Source organism: Filicampus tigris, chromosome 6 (genome assembly GCF_054856515.1).
Source record: "Filicampus tigris isolate MCC_2025a chromosome 6, RoL_Ftig_1.0, whole genome shotgun sequence".
In the NCBI taxonomy this organism is placed as follows: Eukaryota; Metazoa; Chordata; class Actinopteri; order Syngnathiformes; family Syngnathidae; genus Filicampus; species Filicampus tigris.
Window position 1 is genome coordinate 27,350,020 of NC_141222.1, and position 17,933 is coordinate 27,367,952.

Genomic DNA, 17,933 nt, shown 5'->3' on the forward strand with positions numbered 1-17,933 from the left:
CCGTCTCTTTTCATTTTCACTTTTCATTCTTATATTTTCACAGGAAAACAACCCATTCTGTATTTTTTAAGAAACAAAATCATGTTAAAGACAGGTCAACGCAAACATTTTTTTTTCAAGAATATGTTCTATGCAAGCCCACTAGTTGAAACGCGGCATTCTGATTCAGTTTGCGTGTGTGGAATAAGTGTTAATCCACTCGTTTTTAGCCATCTCCGGGGGCGGCCATTTTGTCACTTCTGTCGACTGAAAATGACATCACAACGGCTCCGAGCTCAGCTAAGACCAATCACGGCTCAACTTCAGAAAACAGGTCAGCCGTGATTGGTCTTCACCTGAGCTGTTGGGATGTCATTTTCAGTCGACAGAAGACAAAATGGCCGCCCCTAGAGATGGCTAAAAACGAGTGCATTTTGCTGCTTAATTTATATTCCACAAACGCAAAAATGTGGGCCTGCTGGGAACATATTCTTGGAAAAAAGAATGTTTGGGTGGACTTCCACTTTAAAAATAATAATTTTTAGGAAATACGTGTTTTAAGGGGAAAAAAAAAAAATCACATTTTCTTCATTGCCTGGAATATTTTTGGTAAAAAGAACATTTTATTTGAAGACAAAAGTGGTTGCTAGGTTTTTTTTGTTTGTTTTTTTTTTTCCCCCCCGGCAGTCTCTGTACGGCTTCTTCTGGAAGCAGCTGGGCTCCCTGGAGGTGGTGTCGGGCTGCACGACGGGCATGCTGCGCGCCGTCTACGACGGCGACGGCATCAAGCTGCGGCGCCGCGAGTACTACACCATGCCGGCCTTCCGCAAGTACGAGAACGACACGGGCCACATCCTGGTGCAGTGGTCCCTGGGCAGCCCCTTCCACTTCGCCGGCTGGCACTGCTCGTGGTGCTTCTCGCCCGAGGGCATCCTCTTCAAGCTGGTGTCGGCCCAGAACGGCGACTTCCCGCGCTGGGGCGACTACGAGGACAAACGCGACCTGGGCTACATCCGCCAGCTGATCCGGACCGGCGGCTGGTTCGACGGCTCCCTGCAGGAGTACCCGCCCGTGGACCCCAAGGAGCACATGTACGCCCCCAAGTACATGCTGGACCACTACCAGCGATACCGCTACCTCCTGGACAACCCGTACGCCGGACGGCGCTGACCCGAGCGCCCGGACCGTGGTGCGGACCGGACCGGACCGGATGCAACCACTGGATTTACGCAAGCGCTGGTTCCCCGCCGCGACCGCTCGCCTCCACTCTTTCTGTGTGTCTGGATGTGCCGAGTATTTAAGTTGATGTCTTCTTGTCGCGTTTGGAGACTTTTACACACACACACACACCCGCGCGCACACACGCACACACACACACACACACACACACACAGATGCTCCCTACTGAATGATAGCACGCACTCATCCCGCGTGCACTTTTCTGCGTGTGTGAGATGAACTACTTTTTGTGTGTTTGGACCAAGTCAGTCTTGAATGTGTGCGCGTGTGTTCAAAGGAGGTTTTTCTGTGGTTTTGTTGTTCCTGCATGTGGACTGCAAGTGTGTGTGTGGGGGGGGGAGTGTGCGTGTACTAATCAGCCGTGAGTCATGAATGGGCGTGGGCGTGTGCGCGCTTGAGCGTGTTAAAGGGAGGTTTTGCGATGATTTAGTTCGCCCCCCCCCCCCCCCCCCCCGCAAGCCCCCACCCCACCCCCCTGAGAATTGCAGGTGTGTGCCTGTGTGTCAATCAGCTGTGCGTGTTGAGAGTGTGTGTGTGCGCAGTGGGCAAAGGTAACTTTTGTCTCCTTGGAAACAAATAGTATGTAATGGGAAGATGAGTGGGCAGTTCACTGTGTGTGTGTGCGGCGTTTTGTCCTTATCAAATAATGTCTCCTCACAGCAAAATTAGTCACTCAAGTTGAACTTGCACATCTTGCTAGTCACAGGACACACTGGCGGACGCGCAAAAGACACACTGAAGGCCATCGCGACGCAGAAAAATGCGCAATCGGTCACACTCTGCCGGATGTACACACTTAGCAGACACGCCCACAAGGCGACGACAAAACAGGGCGGTAAAGCGGCAGGTTACCATGGCGACAGAGGACAGGACGTCGGTTAGCGTCGCAACAGTCGACAGGACAGCACAGGCCGGTGCTTAATTACCATGGCAACAGAACACAGACCAAGACAGTGGTTAGTGACGATGGCACCGGAAGACAGAAATGGACAGTGGTTACCATGGTGACAGGGGATAGGACAGTGGTTACTTACCATGGCAACAGAAGACAGGAAAGGACTGTTCTTAGTTACCAAGGCCACAGAAGACCGGGCAGTGGTTTAGTTAGTAAGGTGTCCCAATACTTTTGTCCATATTGCTCAGTATTTGTAAAAAGAAAAGAAAAAAATGGTCTGACATTTATGAGATGAAAAAGCGCTTCGGTTGCCACGGAAACATAATCACTGCAATAAATCAGACCTCGGAGGCTTTTGGGCGTGCAACTGCAATCAGGCTTCAACATCTGCGCGTTAGAGTAGCAGGTGTGGCGATGACCCCCGTGACCGCCCGCCCGCCGTCGCCGCAGCAACCGTCCTCACCATGAATTCCCAGCATGCCGATGGCGTGATGTCATCGAGTTAGCCTTTAGCTTCTGAGGAAATGTTGCCATCAAAGGCATCAGTCGTTTCATTTGAATTACTTTGGTTTTATTCCGTTTCAATTCAGTCAATCAAGTTTGGTTTAAATTAGGAGTACGTTTTTAAAATGTACATTAAAAAAGTTGAAGTTGTTTAAAAAATATTTTTTAAACTGAAATTAATAACATATATTTTTAAAATTGAATAGTAGTCATTTTATTTAATTATTTTTTAAATGTAAATTGTATTTATGTTTACGGTTTTCCAAATTAAATGTAAAAGTCCAAAACATTGTTCTAATTTAAAAAAATGTTCAATGTTTGGAAAATGTAGGAAATTAGAAACTTGGTTTTCTAAAACCTTTTTATTCAGTTGACAAAACTGAACAAAAATAATTTGATCAGATAAAAAGATAACAAAAAAATAACAATCACTGTCAGAAGTCCTTCCGTCGATTAATTTTTGTAATTTAGATCAAAATATTACATCTAAATTCAGTTATATCCAAAATTACAAATGAGATTAAATGTAATGGTTTTTTTCATATTTTCATTTAATTTACCCCCATAAAACCCTTAAACACACAAAAAGCCAAAGAAAAAGCTTTGAATCCTTCTTGGAGGTTGTTTTTGGATCTCACTTTGAGGGGTTGTACTTGAGCTGCCAAACGAGAAATCTACGTGGCGCTCGGTAACGCTGCAGGTGGTCGCGAGAATCGGGTCAAGCTAATAATCTCAAAATCAGTACCTTCACTCTCGTTGCTTTTTATTTATTTATTTTCATTATTTTTTTCATTGCCCTTTTTTTTAAGTCCACATGTTCACCCGTTCCCCATTGCCCGTCCGTTTGCTATTGTTGTTATTGTGTCTCTTCCACATTCTTTCTTCTGGCGTCTGATTGGCTGAAACAAAATGACTTGCAGTTGCACTTGCAGGACTTTGTAAAGTAATTATTCAGTTGTTCTGCCATCTAGTGGAGGAGCACTTAATTGTCCGCTTGTCAACATACGTCACTGGCATAGATAGCGGAAAAAAAGAAGACATTGTTTCATGTAAATAAATGGTCTTTTTAAGCTAAAAGAAGTACAATTGGTTTGTGTGTGTGTGTGTGCGCGTGCGCGTGCGTGCCTGCAATTCTCATGCGCTATCCCTCCAGTCCACCTTAAACAAAAACAATCATATTTTCATCGCAAAACAAATTCACTCAACCGCCACCTTAAGTTCCTTTTTTTTTTTTCTTTTTTTTTCTAAGGCGGCACGGTTGTCAGTTTCCATGGCGACCAGCCGGTGGAGGTGGGAGGAAAGACGCGTGGTTTGTAATGAAGCGCGGGAGGGAGGGAGGAAGTTCCACGCAATCATTGATTATTTTTGCACTTTTTGGGAGTTTTGATGAAATGTTCCCTTAAGATGGAAACCAGAGTGTGTGTCTGTGTGTGCTTGTGCGTTTGTACGCATGCGTGTGTGTGTGTTTCTATTTAAATGTTGAAATTGCATCTACTTGGCAGCTTGATATTTAATATCTTTTTCGAGGCGTCGCATGTGTGTGCGTGCGCGCGTGCGTGCGTGCGCGTGTGTGCGTGTGTGTGTGTGTGTGTGTGTGCGCCTGTCAGCCTACTGTTTGAATAGACGTCCACTAGGGCGTCTTTTACCTCCTCCAAGGCCATAAAGTTGGTGTAACCAATCACTGGGGCTTTCTGTGATCGTTTTTGTTGTTATTGTGTCCTGTGATTTCATTTCCCGCATCCCTCGCTGTGATTGGTCGACTCCGAAGCAGTGTGGAGCGCTCGTGTTGTTTTCTAATGCGTTTAACAGTGTGAATGCACCTTATTGATTTGTGTTGTCAATGATCGATTATAATATTGGGTTGTTAACAGGGTTTTTGTTTTTTTTTTACCTTTATGCTGTTTTTTTTTTTTTTGTTGGAAAATATTCGAAAATGTGTCATTTTTTCCCCCCCATTTTTTTGTGTTAAGCAAAGTGTGTTGAAGCCAAAGTGTGGTAGCATTGACACAACACTCACATACACAACACACACACATTAGCCCCTTTCACACTACCCGTTCAAGCCCGACCGACAAATTTAACAGCTTCTGAGGTCGAATGCTGCCTGGTAAAGCTGTAGATGACCCAAATTTTGCCCAGTTAGGACAGCACCTGTTAAAGTCGGCTTCTACCTGGTTTGGTGTTCTGTCGGCTTAGGTAGTGGAAGTCGACCCGCAGATTTCCCGGCTTCCAAGGTAGTGAAATGCCCATAAACGTCTTGTACCTGCACTGGTGTGACATGTGTAAGGTATTGACAGGGAATTGGCGATAGAAGTTGCGCCTCAAATTTTCCGGCTTACAAGGTAATAAAAATAGCCGTCAAAGTCCGCTTCTACCTGGGCTGGTGTTCTGTGCATTGACATGGAATTGGCGGTAAAAGTCAACCCTCAAATGTTCCAGCTTCCAAGGTAGTACATTGCCCCTAAAAGTGGACTTTTTCCTGGCCTGTGTTCTCTGTGTCAGGTATTGACACGGAATTGGCGGTAGAATTCCAGCCGTAAATTTCCCGGCTTCTGTGGTAGTACACTGCCGGTCAGTTGACTTTCTTTCCCCGGGTCGCTGTTAGATGTGAAACATAGTAAGCCGGAATGACTTGTTGAAGTCCACCTGTGAATTTTCTGGCTTCCGGGATCGGATCAAATTCCCCGTTTGCACGATGCTGTGTCATCATGTGAAAGCGCACAGTTGTGTCAAAATTCCGCCTTTGCGGGGTTCTGTGTGAAAGGCACAGGTAGGTTATTGATGAAGCTTACCGCTGTCGTGTTCACTTTGCATGCTCTGTGTGTGAAATGTGTATCAAAAGCTCATTTCACGCTGACTGTCAGACAATTTTCCGCCTTGGGAGGCCATATCCGATATAACGGCCGAGTCACATTCAGTTTCACTGGGTTCTGTGTGAAAATTTCTGTTATGGTAATTTGGGGTGAACTGTGTGAAAAGGGCTATTGTTTGTCACTCTCGAATGGAATGCTCCAAATACTGACAGCTTTATTTTGAAAGCAAATGCAAGAAGACGTAAGGGTTTTTTTTTTCTGTTTTTTTTTTTTTTGACGGATTGCAACATGTGAACTCCCTCCGTCCGTCTGTCCCTGCACTGATTGTTCAAGCTCACATAGTTTTATTTTTTTATATCTTTTTTTGTCTTGATGATTTTAGTGGAATGTGTACGTGTGTGTGTTTGTGTGGTCCAGTGGCTCGGTGTTCCAAGAAGAGGAGGACCCGTGGGAGGCAGATGCAACCCCCCTTTCCAAAAAAAAAAAAAAAAAAAAAAAGAGCCTGGAGTAAGATACTTTCAAACAAAATAACAAAAGACATTTTTTGGTGATGGGGAAAAAAAACGTCGAGAAGAAGAAAAGGAACATTTGGAAGTGAACTCAACTGGTGTTTATTCAAATGTTCAAATGACTGGATGTATGTTAACCATCAACAACCACAAAAAGTTCTATGGCAAAGATATAATAAATTAATTTCAAAATTTCAACAGTGCCCTGATAATGTGTGAAAGTTTTGGTGGCGTGAAATTCATTTTTGGACTGTTTTTTTTTCATATAAAATCAGCATTTTTAGAAGGGTAAAAAATGGTATCTAGTGAGAGGACAAATTCACGTTTTAAGGGAAAAATGTTTTTAAACCCGTTTTATATATATATATATATATTTTTTTTTTTTTAAGTAAAAGGTCGGGGGGGCTGAATCTGACAAAACGATATTTAAAAAAAAAAAAAGAAAAACCTGTAGTAACGTATACAGTACATATTTTAAAAATGCATTGGAAAAAAAGTAAAGTCTCCAGTGTTGTAACGATCTCACGAAGTGGATTCTTGCACCATCTAGTGGTCAGAGTGTGAAAACAACAGGCCTTTTGGAACGACGCCACGTTGACGTAATGCACGCAGGACTGTGGGGACGGAGAACAATTAATTGTGATTTTTCAACAAAAGTAAGGGTTGTTCCTAATTTTGTCCACTGAATTTAAATGACATTCTGAAATGTGTTGCTCGTGATTCGAGCACAATTAAGTGAAGGCTCAAAGGCCAAGTTCCAGCTAGGACCAAACTTCAAAGTCACATTTGCACTGTTCTGTGAAAATCAATACCTGCAATGGAAATGCTTTAAGATACTGTATTGAATATTACGAAAAGTCCGCTTCAGTTCAAAAGAGGCTGATTTGGTGGAATCGTATTTTCTCCACGCACCTGCACAACTTCAACCGAATTTCTACATTTAAAAGCAGAGGGACAGCTGTAACCTCCTCCTGAAAAGTTCCCATTTTAGTTTGTATGGTGATACTAATCAATTTTCCAACTGCTCCTGTAGTTATTTGCACCAAAACATTGGGAATAAATTGAATTCGTCATAATAACTTTGACACCGGAAGTGTGTTCTACGTAACGTCAGTAGTGCTAACTATTTTGTAATCCTTGGTTTAAGCGTTAGGATCGATTAAATGTAATTGTTCCCATGACAACGTCTATTTCAAGTAGATTTAGAATTTGTGATATTGTAACGTTGTAAAATAAAACAAAAATCGCCATACAGTGTATGCGCACGTTGTATACTTATCATAGACATGCAATAAAAGCACACGGAACTATTCACATTGTGTAGCAGCGTCTCACTGTGTTTTGACAACATCAAAGTAATGTTGACATTTTCTATTTGACCTACATTTCAATGTATACACTTCACGTAGTACCTCATTAAAATGCACACGCGTTCAACCAATCAAAATACATTAACAGCAGAGGTACGCGTGCTTTTTGTATAAGCACCGCCCGGTCGTGGGAGAAAAGGCGGATTTGATAAGGAAGACAAATTGCCCCGCTCGTTTGTGCTGCAGTAGATTTAATTCGAGCATGCATTTGGCGTAGGGATACACTTGGTAGTGCTTCGGTGCCATATAACTCGCTGCTGTACCGTACGCTCCTAACATTCGTTCCTCGGCGTCCTCTTTACTGTTTGTATCGTTGGGTTCACTGTTGGCAGCTGTCAACCATCAACATGGCAGTTTAAAGGCGGGTGGCGGCAATCTGCGCAGCGGCATAAAACTGGCAGGGCATTGGCGTAGTGCACTGGCGATTTCTGGCAATATGGCGTAAGTATGCATTATTTGCCCTTTTATGGTGGCGTTTGGAACGCTGGACGGAAAAACGTACTCAAAGTTTAATTTTTATAATTCTACAAAGTGTTCGAAAATGGTATTACGTGTGCTGTCTGTGATAATTTGATGATATCGAGTTGAAGGGAGTCGCGCCCTGGCCGATCAACTTTGTGTGCCCGTAAACGGCTCCATTATGCTTGGTAGCTTAACTAAACGTTATATAAATCGCAGTCACACATGTTGGACAGGCGAATTGGAGTGTCGTTCGTCGAAGTCGGCATTTATTTCGGCGCCGGTTTTTGTTTGTGTACATGAAATAGTTGTCAACGTGGCGTGCTCAAAATGGCGCGCAGGCTCAGTCGTCAAACCCCTTTGGCGGACTACTTCACAGGAAAATGGCGGGCCTCACTTTTCCGGGGGGCGTGGTCACCGGGCCTTGACATGACCAAATTAGGAAATGTACTCCAGGGGGACGGGGGTGGCATGTTAAGGCTTGGCGTCACGTGACGCTACATTGACTGAGGATTGGCTAAAATTAGCCTCCCTTCCCCCACGTGCCAGTTTAACAGTTTAACGACTTTCTTGTGATGTGAATCTGATAGGATTTTATTATTATTTTTTTTTTATTATATAAGAGCTAAATGGTCAGATTGCGTTATTAATTGAGGGGAAAATTACATTGTCGTAGCAGCAATATTCACACATGCATTTGTAATATACAAACGTCCAACAAAATAAAAACCAAAGTAAAACACATTGTGGAAGAATTAAAAAAAAAAAAAAATTGAATCAAATCAAGACCAGCAAAATATGTTCAAAGACTATTGTCTGTTTATAAATGAACCAATCAATACATGGATAACAAAGTGGACAAAATGAACTTAATACAACTAAATATGTTCAGTGTTGGTAAGTATTAGATCCCGAGGTTTAATATTGACCAATGAAGTGTAATACACCCCATATGTACAATGTATGATACTGCATTGTCTTTTGTACAAAGGGTATATGTATTTTTCCACCCCAAAGGCTTGATCAAATTTACATTACTTTCAAGATTTCAGTCTTTTTATGCTGTCTTTATTTTGAATGCGTTTTCAGTTACGCCTCTCAAAGTTTGTTTTAATGCAAATAGACTGGTGATCAGTGTTGCACATGCATAATAGTCGTCGCATAATTGTTTAGACTGAATCAAAATGGATTCATCGACTGGTAAGAAGTGAAGCGTTTATGATGATTGTTTTAAAATATGTACATTTTTGTACACGTGTTGCCAAATGTAAAGGTAAAGACAAATACGTCTTGGCGAACAGTGTTAGCCACATGTCATTGGTCCTTGAGCATCAAGTCTTCTGTCGAAGGTGTTCTATAAAAGCACTGCTTGTTGACAACACGGGTGATTTTTACGTTCGCGCCTCACTGAATGGACATTTGTGGCGTTTTTCCTCCGCAGGTCTCTCTTGGCAATTCCCCTCAGCTTTGCTGCAGTCGACAGCAGTACCGAACGTCTCGACTTGCGAACGTCTCCGCACTCGGTTGTACCCGCCCTACCGCTGACCGCACGCCGCAGCCATGATGCTCGCATTGGAGGCCGTGGAGGCCCTGTGCTCAGGTGGGTGGCGCAAGATCTCTCGGTGCGAAATGTTTGAGTAACTGATGAAACTGTCGCGCAGGGCCCTCATTTCTGATGGCTGACCCAATGGGGCCCCTTCTGGACCAAGATGAAGAGGAAGCGCTTTCACCCTCCTCCTCGCTCGGGGGGGAGGTCCCGGGTTCGCCCCCCTTCGCCCTGCCCCTGTCCCCCTACCACACCTTGCTGTCGCCGCCCTCCTCTCCTTCCGGCCACCCCTCCCCCTCCTTCCTGGAAGCCAAGGCGGGATCCGACGTGACCTCTCTGCCCTGGCTGGCCGCCGACCTGCTCCACGCCCACGCGGGAGTCGAGCATGCCCAAGGTGAGCTTGCGGTCTTGCCAGTATGCGCTGAAATTACGTCGATGGGTTTTTAGTTGCAAATTGTAAAGAATAAAAACTCTATGTAAAGATTGAAAGGTATTTAAACAAAGAAACTTGAAAGATGTCTTCACTTTTAGTCTAGTTTTATATTTAATACAACATGAGATATTAGCAGGTTCGTTTTAAAATGGCGAAATGAATGTTTTTTCAAATTTGACGTTGCTTCTTACACTGTTAAATGTTAGAAGTATTTAATTATGATCACCATTAAATGGTTAATTGAAAATGCATTTAAACAGCAGTGAACGGTATTAGATTACGTTTTTCAATGTATCATTTGTTAAAATGTTTTTTTTTTTTCTTTCTTCAAACACTTATTCTTGGGACTTTTTTTTTCCCCAAGCATTTATTTTGATAAATTAGAATGTATATACTAAAAGATATCTGAAATTAAGAGAAGATTGAATGTATTTTTTGTCATGTTAAATTTTATGAATTTAACATGATATAAAAATACAAGGTAAATTTCAATAGTGTAAATAAAGTAACGTAAGCGTATGTAACAAAGTGAAATTTTGGATTAAATGGTCACGAAAATTGCAGAAGTTGTTGAATTTAAAGGGCATTCAAAGTTATTGAACTGAATTTTGTCATTTTAGCAATTTGTGTTAACGCATCTTTAGGATGTCATTTATTTAAGGAAGTATTCAAATGAAATTGCAAAAAAATGAAATGTATGACATTTTCGGCAGTGTTGGAGTTCAACTAGTTGTGTTTGTACACTTTTGTCCCGATACAATACATATTGCGATACTTAAACATTCTAAAAAATGTACATTTTTAAAAAAACTGAAACATGTCCTAACTTAAGTGCCGTTTGACATTTATTCAAGCGTCACGGTTGAAAAGTGCATAGACTGTTCCAGTAACCGCTCCTGACACACAGGAATGCAAGATGTAAAAAGATAAATAAAACTCCAATCGCATTGCTCAACTTTAAGGACCGCAATTGTTCCAAAAGTACGTTACAGAACCAGCAAAACCTAAGTATTCTGTCCTCCCCGAGCAGGCTGAGTACAGTTTGGCAGATAACGAACAGTCCCTCAGAAAGATTCAAAGTTTAAAAAGTCAAGGCACAAAACAAAGAATTACACATGTTGGCACATTCGAACAGAAATCACAGTACTCGTTTTATTTCCCGAACGTAGTTAGCTCATGGCTAATGCACAGTGAAAAAGGTCATTAACTCGCTAGCGGAAATTAGCGCGCTGCCCGCGGCACTTGAATCCCGCAAACAACGGGCACTTACCAAACGCTGCAAGGAAGGCACACAGAGAAGCATCCAAAGAATACTCACAGGCGTGCGCTCTTCCTACACTGCCAAAAAACAAGCTGGAAATCCGAAACTCGATCGTGATTTTTCTAATGCTCCTCAATGTAACTACACGCATCTTCTAGTCTTCAGTGTAACTACACATCTCTCAATACGAGGACCCACGCTGCAGCCAAACCGTGCGCAGCTTGAATAGCGCTCCCATGAAATGCGCACACACAAACGGCAATATATAAGATATCGAAAGTATTGATACTGCATCAATGTATCGATGCTGCATCGGCACAAAAAGTATCACGATAAATCTCAAAACAATATTTTTTTTTCCGCCAGCCCTAATAATCATACAGTACAAAGTTTATAGAGTGAGCATTTTCTGGTTGGTTTAAACATCTTTTTTAAAGCGGTAAATCAAAGGAATTTATGCGTACATAATCCGGTTGTGCGTTGACGTCTTTGAACTGTCAGAACACTAATCGCTCCTGACATCAAAGAGTCACGGTATAAACAGACTGCTGGGACCGACAAAACCGGTTTGTACTGGCTCTCTTACCGAAATAAACGACCTGTCACAACGTAGTAGGCGTGAGCGGCCGTTGTCGCTGCGGAGGAGGAATGCGAATCGATTACTTCCCGGAGGCCAGTTGACGTCATTTTCCAGTTGGGGCCGAACAAGGAAATGATGCTGCCAATTGTAACGTGGCGCTACTGCAAGAGTCACAAGGCCGGACATGAGCAAAGTTTGACTGCCTATGCAGTCAAATGTGGGAGGAGCATAGCGTCAAAGTTTGACCCCGAAAGAAAAAGATCTGGAAACGTTGAAAACATTAGCCCTGGACACCAGTTTCCCCCAAATAGATTTGGGTGGACATGAGACGTATGTAAAAATGTCTTGTCAACAGCAAATTGGAATCAGAGATGGCTTTTGTGTCCCTCAGTGTAATTTTTGACGCTGATTTCCAAAAGCGTCTTGCGCACCGCCGTACATCCGGTTTTTGAAGCTTTAGGAAATTAGGATTTCAGGAAATAAGGTGATACTTTTTTAAACAATGTTCCACCAAACCATACTTGAGCTAACAAGTCTCCTTGCTTAAAGCTAACATAGTGTGACCGGCTGAGGAAATTAGCATGCTGATATGACTGCCGGACAAACGCGCACGGAGCAGCAACACGTAGAAAGCGAGCATGAGGGAACGTAATGAAAACGATGACCTGTCTGCAGACGACGCCTTCGCCGGCATGGACTGGATGTCGGAGAAAATCGACCTCAGCGACTTGGACCTGGAGTCGCTCATCGGCTCCTGCTCGTCGGACGAGGCCCCCGCCTCCCCCGAGGACCTCCTGGCGTCCCTCCAGTCCCACATGGATCTGGACCTGGAGCCCTTCCACGCGGCCCCCCCTGAAGACGACCCCGCCGAGGTGCTGATGAAGGTGGAGCCCCGCTCCCCGGGCCCGACTCCCTCCCCGGGATTCTCGGAGAGCGACACCAAGTCGCCCCTCGCCGCCATCCTCCCCGATCCCGAGCCTCCCCAGGAGGAGGTCTTCGTCAAGACCTCATCACCGCCGTCCAGCGACTGCGACAGCGACTCCGGCATCGAGTCTTCGGCCGGCTCCCCTCGCGCCAAACCCTACGCCAGACCCCAGCCCCCTTCCGGATCGCCCTCGCCGTCCGCCAAAGCCAAGGTCAAGTCGTCGGGCGCTCCCAAGGTGGTGGAGAAGAAGCTGAAGAAGATGGAGCAGAACAAGACGGCAGCCACGCGCTACCGGCAGAAGAAGCGCGTGGAGCAGGAGCAGCTCACCGTGGAGCGCGAGGCCCTGGAGACCAGGAACCGAGAGCTGGCCGAGCGAGCCGACGCCATCGGCCGAGAGATCCAGTACCTCAAGGATCTGATGGAGGAGGTCCGTAAGCACCACCGCGGAAAGATGAGCGCGCGGGCCAAATAGGGAGACGACGAGGGGGGGGGCCGGGAGGTGGTCAGGCGAAGCATCTGTACGTGCTTGCGTCTCCCGGTCCGCCGTTGGATCCCCAAATGCGGTCGTCACCAAATTGGGCTTTCGGGTGAATGCGGCGTCTAAGGTTAAAATGAAGTCCACCTGTATAGGTCGAAGTACATTCTATCTCCCCAAGAGACGATACGAAACGTGTCCCTATACTCAAGGCGCAATATGGTCCGTGGTGGACTGGTTCCGATAAATTCGGTGCACTCCAATCTTTTAAAACAAAAAGCAAATCAGTTTTCGTTACACCATTCGCATTGTCGGTTCATCCTGAAAGTCCCGATTTCACAAATTTGTTGAGTTGGACAAACCGAAATGATCATCCCAGAGTAGAACCCACAAATCTCCATAGCAACCTTCCTCTGGTCCAGTTAAGGGCCTCTCAAGTGTATTTAGGAGTTTTCTTAAGGCCTGCCTGCGTGCGCAGTGTTTGTGTGTACATATTTTGTAGCTTTCCAACGCAGTTTAGTTAGCCGCCCGGTTTTAGGTTTTTATTTAAAGCGAGTTCGTGTTCCCGAGTAGTTGCTATGCTTTTGGCTTGTACAAATGCTCTGACCAGCCTTCCTCTATTGCAACTGTTTTTCTAATAAACTTTACTTCTGTCTAGTTTCATGTGATGTCTTGATTAATGGCCTTTGGAGGGAGGGAGGGAGGGAGGAAACTCTAAATTAAATGTCCAAGTTTTATTACTCATCGAGAGAATGCCTGATCTCTTGGTAGGTCAAAAGTTAAAGGTTATGCCACTACTTCCACATTTCTTAAGGGAATGAAATCATTAAAAATTCCAAAAGGGTGTTTCACAATCTGAAAGTTTTCAAGGAATTTCACATTTCCACCTGCAAAAAAAAAAAGCTAATAATTCCCTTTCTAAATGTTTAGCTCTTATGAATCACCTTTGGAACAATATTTACCCTACCTTGAATTTCCACATTGTATGTTTTGTACTGTAAAAATGACAATTTCACTAAATGTACACATGAGATTTTACCAAGGGCCACCCTCTAAACATTTCAGTTTATGCCAAGGTAAAGATGGGAGGAAAAACATTTTTTGTAAACCAATAACTTTTTTCCTTAAAAAAAAAAAAAAAAAAATCTTCAGTTTAGGTTTGATAAACGAAAGCCAAAATGTTCGTTTTTGTCAGTTTGTTTGCATTTTCTTGCTATGCAAAGAAATGGCAAGAAAATCCATTAAAACCAAAATATTGGTGTTTGTGGTTGTAGTGGTCAGGGGTGTGTTGCTTGCCACTTGTTTACCCCTCACCGGAAGCCCCAGTGGCAAAGACAAACGATTATTGTATTGTAGCCACGTGTAAGTATTAAATGCAGCTACAGCAATTTGCCATGCGTCACCATAACAAATGAGTGTAGCAGTGTGTCACAAGCCAACAAATGTGAAGAGCAGCTGACTTGCACATGCTAACTAACTTCACGAGCTCGACTAATGGCACCGCCGAGGCCTCGTGTCCTACATGAGGTCCTGCTTTAGGATTTAAGATAATTAGCCTGTCCGTCCATGATCCCTCCTGAGTCCTGACATGCAGCGCAGATTAGCTCGTTTGTCCCCCATATGGCCCTCTGGCCTTGTCTGACACTCAAATCCCAGCAATGATGATTTTGTTGCCATGTTTCGTTGTCTGCTCATTTTCACACGTCTTCGGACTTACTGGGCCAACTTGGGACCTTGGGTATCGTATTTTGCGGCATAGAATGTGGAAATGTGCGTTAGAGTGCCGGTAAAATTAATTGAATGTTCGTACGAACGTTAATTATGGTTGTGCAACGTTGAGTGAGTAAATTAGAAGAACCAGTATCTCTCGTTTGACTGCGATGTCAAGAGGCGGGGAAGATGGAGTACACCACTCCCCGGTGGCCAATTGCTGCTACTGCACTGCATTTTCTCCAAGTCTGGATAATACAGTAACGTTCAGACGTTCTAATTTTCTCAGAAATTTCTAACATATTATTTTCCAAGTATGTCAGACCTTCTCATAAAATTGAATGTATATATATATATATATATTTTTTTTTTTTTAAGTGCTGTCAACAGTAAAGAGTTAACTATGGAGATTAACTTAAATGTTATAACGTATTTAAAAAAAATTAACTCCGTTTTATTGACTTCCTGTGGCAGCTGACCTCTCCTCACTTTGCACGCAAACTTAGAGAAGAGTCACTGTCGCAAAGACGGACTTATGAAGTTTGACTTTAAAAGTTACTCGACGGCTCATTGGAGAAGTCCTCAATAATTTGCACACTTTGCAAAGCCAAATTCAAATACCATATTAGTCGTAGGTCTTTGGTATATCGTTCAGCATTTGTATTTTACAGGAAGATAATTTTATGCAAGGATCAAAGGAAGCTATTAGAACAGTCTTTGAATCGAAATGTACTTTTTTTTCCTCCACATTAATTCCATGATTTTACTCCAGTAAATATCTGTTCCAAGCGTCGTAAAAAAACGTCATTGAAAAGTACGATTAATTGCGATTATGGAACATTTTTCAATTAATGCTTGACAGAACTAATATATAAATATATATATTCAGCCACACTCAGAAAATTAGGACATGTATTCAAATTTTCTGAGTATGACTGCATTATGTATTATGCTTTCTGGTGTGCCTGCCCACTCATCAAGAGTGAAATTCAACATCCAAGTGAAACATTTTATTTATTAATTACCAAAAGGTATGCAGAGCAAACAAAATCTCAGTCTTATAGCATTTGACAGGACTTTTTTTTTTTTTTTTTTGGAATAAAGGCCAGTTCTTGTAAAACGTGAACAAAGTCTAGTTTCCCGGGGACATTTGGGGGAAATCAAAAACACGGGAAAGAATCCGAAGGATCAGTGTTTTGTGGAGGAATGGCTTTTTTTTTCTTCCACAGTCCTGCCAAAATATTCCTTCTGGAACTGCTGGAACTCCTCCTCCGTGAACACCGACTTCGTCTCTTTGGGCTTGCGAGCGGCAGGCTGGTTGGGGCGATCGCGGGACTGCCTTCCTGTGTTGTAGTTCTGGATCTTGAGCGGGACACAGATGACATGGTCATTCATTTATGAATTCTACATAAATACTGTACATAAGCAGCTATAAAATGTCAACAGGAATATTTGCGTCCGAAAGGACCCTCTCACTTTTAATGTGTCCGACTCGGTTGCCTTGAAGTCGCCTCTCGTGAAGTACCTGAGGTTGGCTTCCATCTGACTTTTCTCCTTTGTTTTCCTGAACTCGTCTGGAATCATCCACACAGAAACCATTCAAATCAGATTTTTGCAAGGAGAAAAAAATATTTTAAGGTTGTATCGCCCAGCTCTACATTGCATGTTAAATGGAATTAGTGCGCACTGTGAGCAGACCATACTGACCCAGGGCACACTTGATCAGCTTGTCCTTGACCGTCGCTTTGCTCTTGCCGGGTCCGAGTCGACCCTGCAGTCGCTTGACCTGCCGGGTGACTCCCTGGCGGTTGGTGCTCACCAGCGCCTTTGCCGCCACCGTACTGGGCGTCCTCGCCTGCTGCTGCTTCTTCACATTATTTCCACCTGGTAGGAAGCACAGCACATAGATACGGTGGGAGCTTGCCTTACAAGCACCCTTACCAGTCCATGCAGTCTTGGCCCTGAAGTGTACATTTGGCATTTCCGCATTAAAAAGTGGCTCTGGGAGTGGGTTGTTCACAAACAAAATGCTAAAATTGCACACTTGTGTCTCCAACTACTTTTTAATTGCTATCGCATATGCAAAACCTGTCAAACAAATTATGCGTGTGACTCTGTGGCAACCCATGAGATGCAACTAAAGTTGCAACCACATTTGATTTAATTTCCTATTTATATAACCTATTTTACTAGCGTATTGTAAATGTTAATATTGATGGGTGAGTAGCGATAACACTATCTTTTCTTGACGACAATTTGCGGTATTGCCTATCACCTGCAGCCAACAAAATGCTTTTAAAAAAACACACACACTTTTTGTCTTCAATAACGTACACTAGCCACTGTCCCGCAAAACAGACACACCAATGGCCGTAAAATAAACTTTTTATGACTAAATAACACAACCGGCTGCTCTTTTGCGACTGAAGCAAAAATGGTGGCCAGTACACGCATACGTCACAACGTATCCGGATCTTGCACTTCTTCCCGGGCTTCAGAAACCAATCTTCAAATCATACACGGGAACACTAACCATTTAAATCTGCAGATTAAATCGTACACTTGTTACTTACACATTTTTCTTTATTAATCTAAAGACAGCTTTGAGTGGAAACGTTTAGCGTATGAGTCAAGTCGGTGGCGTTCTTACAGCACGGCGTGGTTACGATGGTTCGCGGCTAACGTTAGCCAGCTAGCGAATCGATGGGCTCAAAACGTACTTTTAATGTCGTTACTTAGCAGCTCCAGTCCTCTCCTGATCAACGACGCTGACATCTTGAGCTATTCCAGGACGTTTTGCTTTCCAGCAACCCAAACTACAACAGTTATTGTAACGAAACAAAAATGAACGCGTTAACATGTGAACGTTTATGTCAACATCCGGTTAACTCGCTGTGTGCGTGGATTGTAAAGTAGCCGGGTGGAACTAAATTGCAACGAAAAGTGTCCGACATAAAACGTCACCGAATGTTATTTCACACTTGCTTAACTCATATCCCACAAACGCAATATTAATCAGAATGCCGTGTTTCAACAGGCCTGTTGGGAACATATTCTTGAATATATGTACTGTATATGTTTGGGTTGATTTCCCCTTCAATCGGTTATTGTTGAACCTATTTTTTATTTTTATTTCAAGATTTACATTAAACCAATTATTTGCATGAGATAAATGTAAAAAAGAAATTAAGTAACTGATTTTAGGGGGTAAAAAACAAAATGATTGCAGAAATTA

General features: G+C 43.3%; 3 protein-coding genes across 4 annotated transcripts in view; 2 read left to right on the forward strand and 1 right to left on the reverse strand.

The window, feature by feature from the left end:
• mgat3b (beta-1,4-mannosyl-glycoprotein 4-beta-N-acetylglucosaminyltransferase b) overlaps positions 1-6,137 on the forward strand; it is a 38,422-nt gene extending 32,285 nt beyond the window's left edge. For both annotated transcript variants that reach the window (XM_086033702.1, XM_086033701.1), the window contains one exon: positions 667-6,137. In XM_086033702.1, coding sequence (XP_085889828.1) covers positions 667-1,149 — 483 coding nt within the window. In that variant the 3' untranslated portion in view covers positions 1,150-6,137. The remainder of the gene's footprint in view (positions 1-666) is intronic.
• Positions 6,138-7,543: 1,406 nt separating this feature from the next.
• On the forward strand, positions 7,544-13,645 carry atf4a (activating transcription factor 4a). The gene is made up of 4 exons (XM_086034137.1): positions 7,544-7,750; positions 9,210-9,368; positions 9,430-9,708; positions 12,264-13,645. Exons 2-4 carry the CDS (start codon positions 9,329-9,331, stop codon positions 12,983-12,985), a joined length of 1,041 nt encoding a protein of 346 aa, XP_085890263.1. The 5' UTR covers positions 7,544-7,750; positions 9,210-9,328; the 3' UTR covers positions 12,986-13,645.
• A 2,048-nt stretch (positions 13,646-15,693) lies between these two features.
• On the reverse strand, positions 15,694-17,609 carry rps19bp1 (ribosomal protein S19 binding protein 1). The gene is made up of 4 exons (XM_086033733.1): positions 17,419-17,609; positions 16,406-16,582; positions 16,175-16,272; positions 15,694-16,060 (listed from the first exon to the last, which is right to left on the reverse strand). Exons 1-4 carry the CDS (start codon positions 17,471-17,473, stop codon positions 15,887-15,889), a joined length of 504 nt encoding a protein of 167 aa, XP_085889859.1. The 5' UTR covers positions 17,474-17,609; the 3' UTR covers positions 15,694-15,886.
• Between the last annotated feature and the right edge of the window lie 324 nt (positions 17,610-17,933).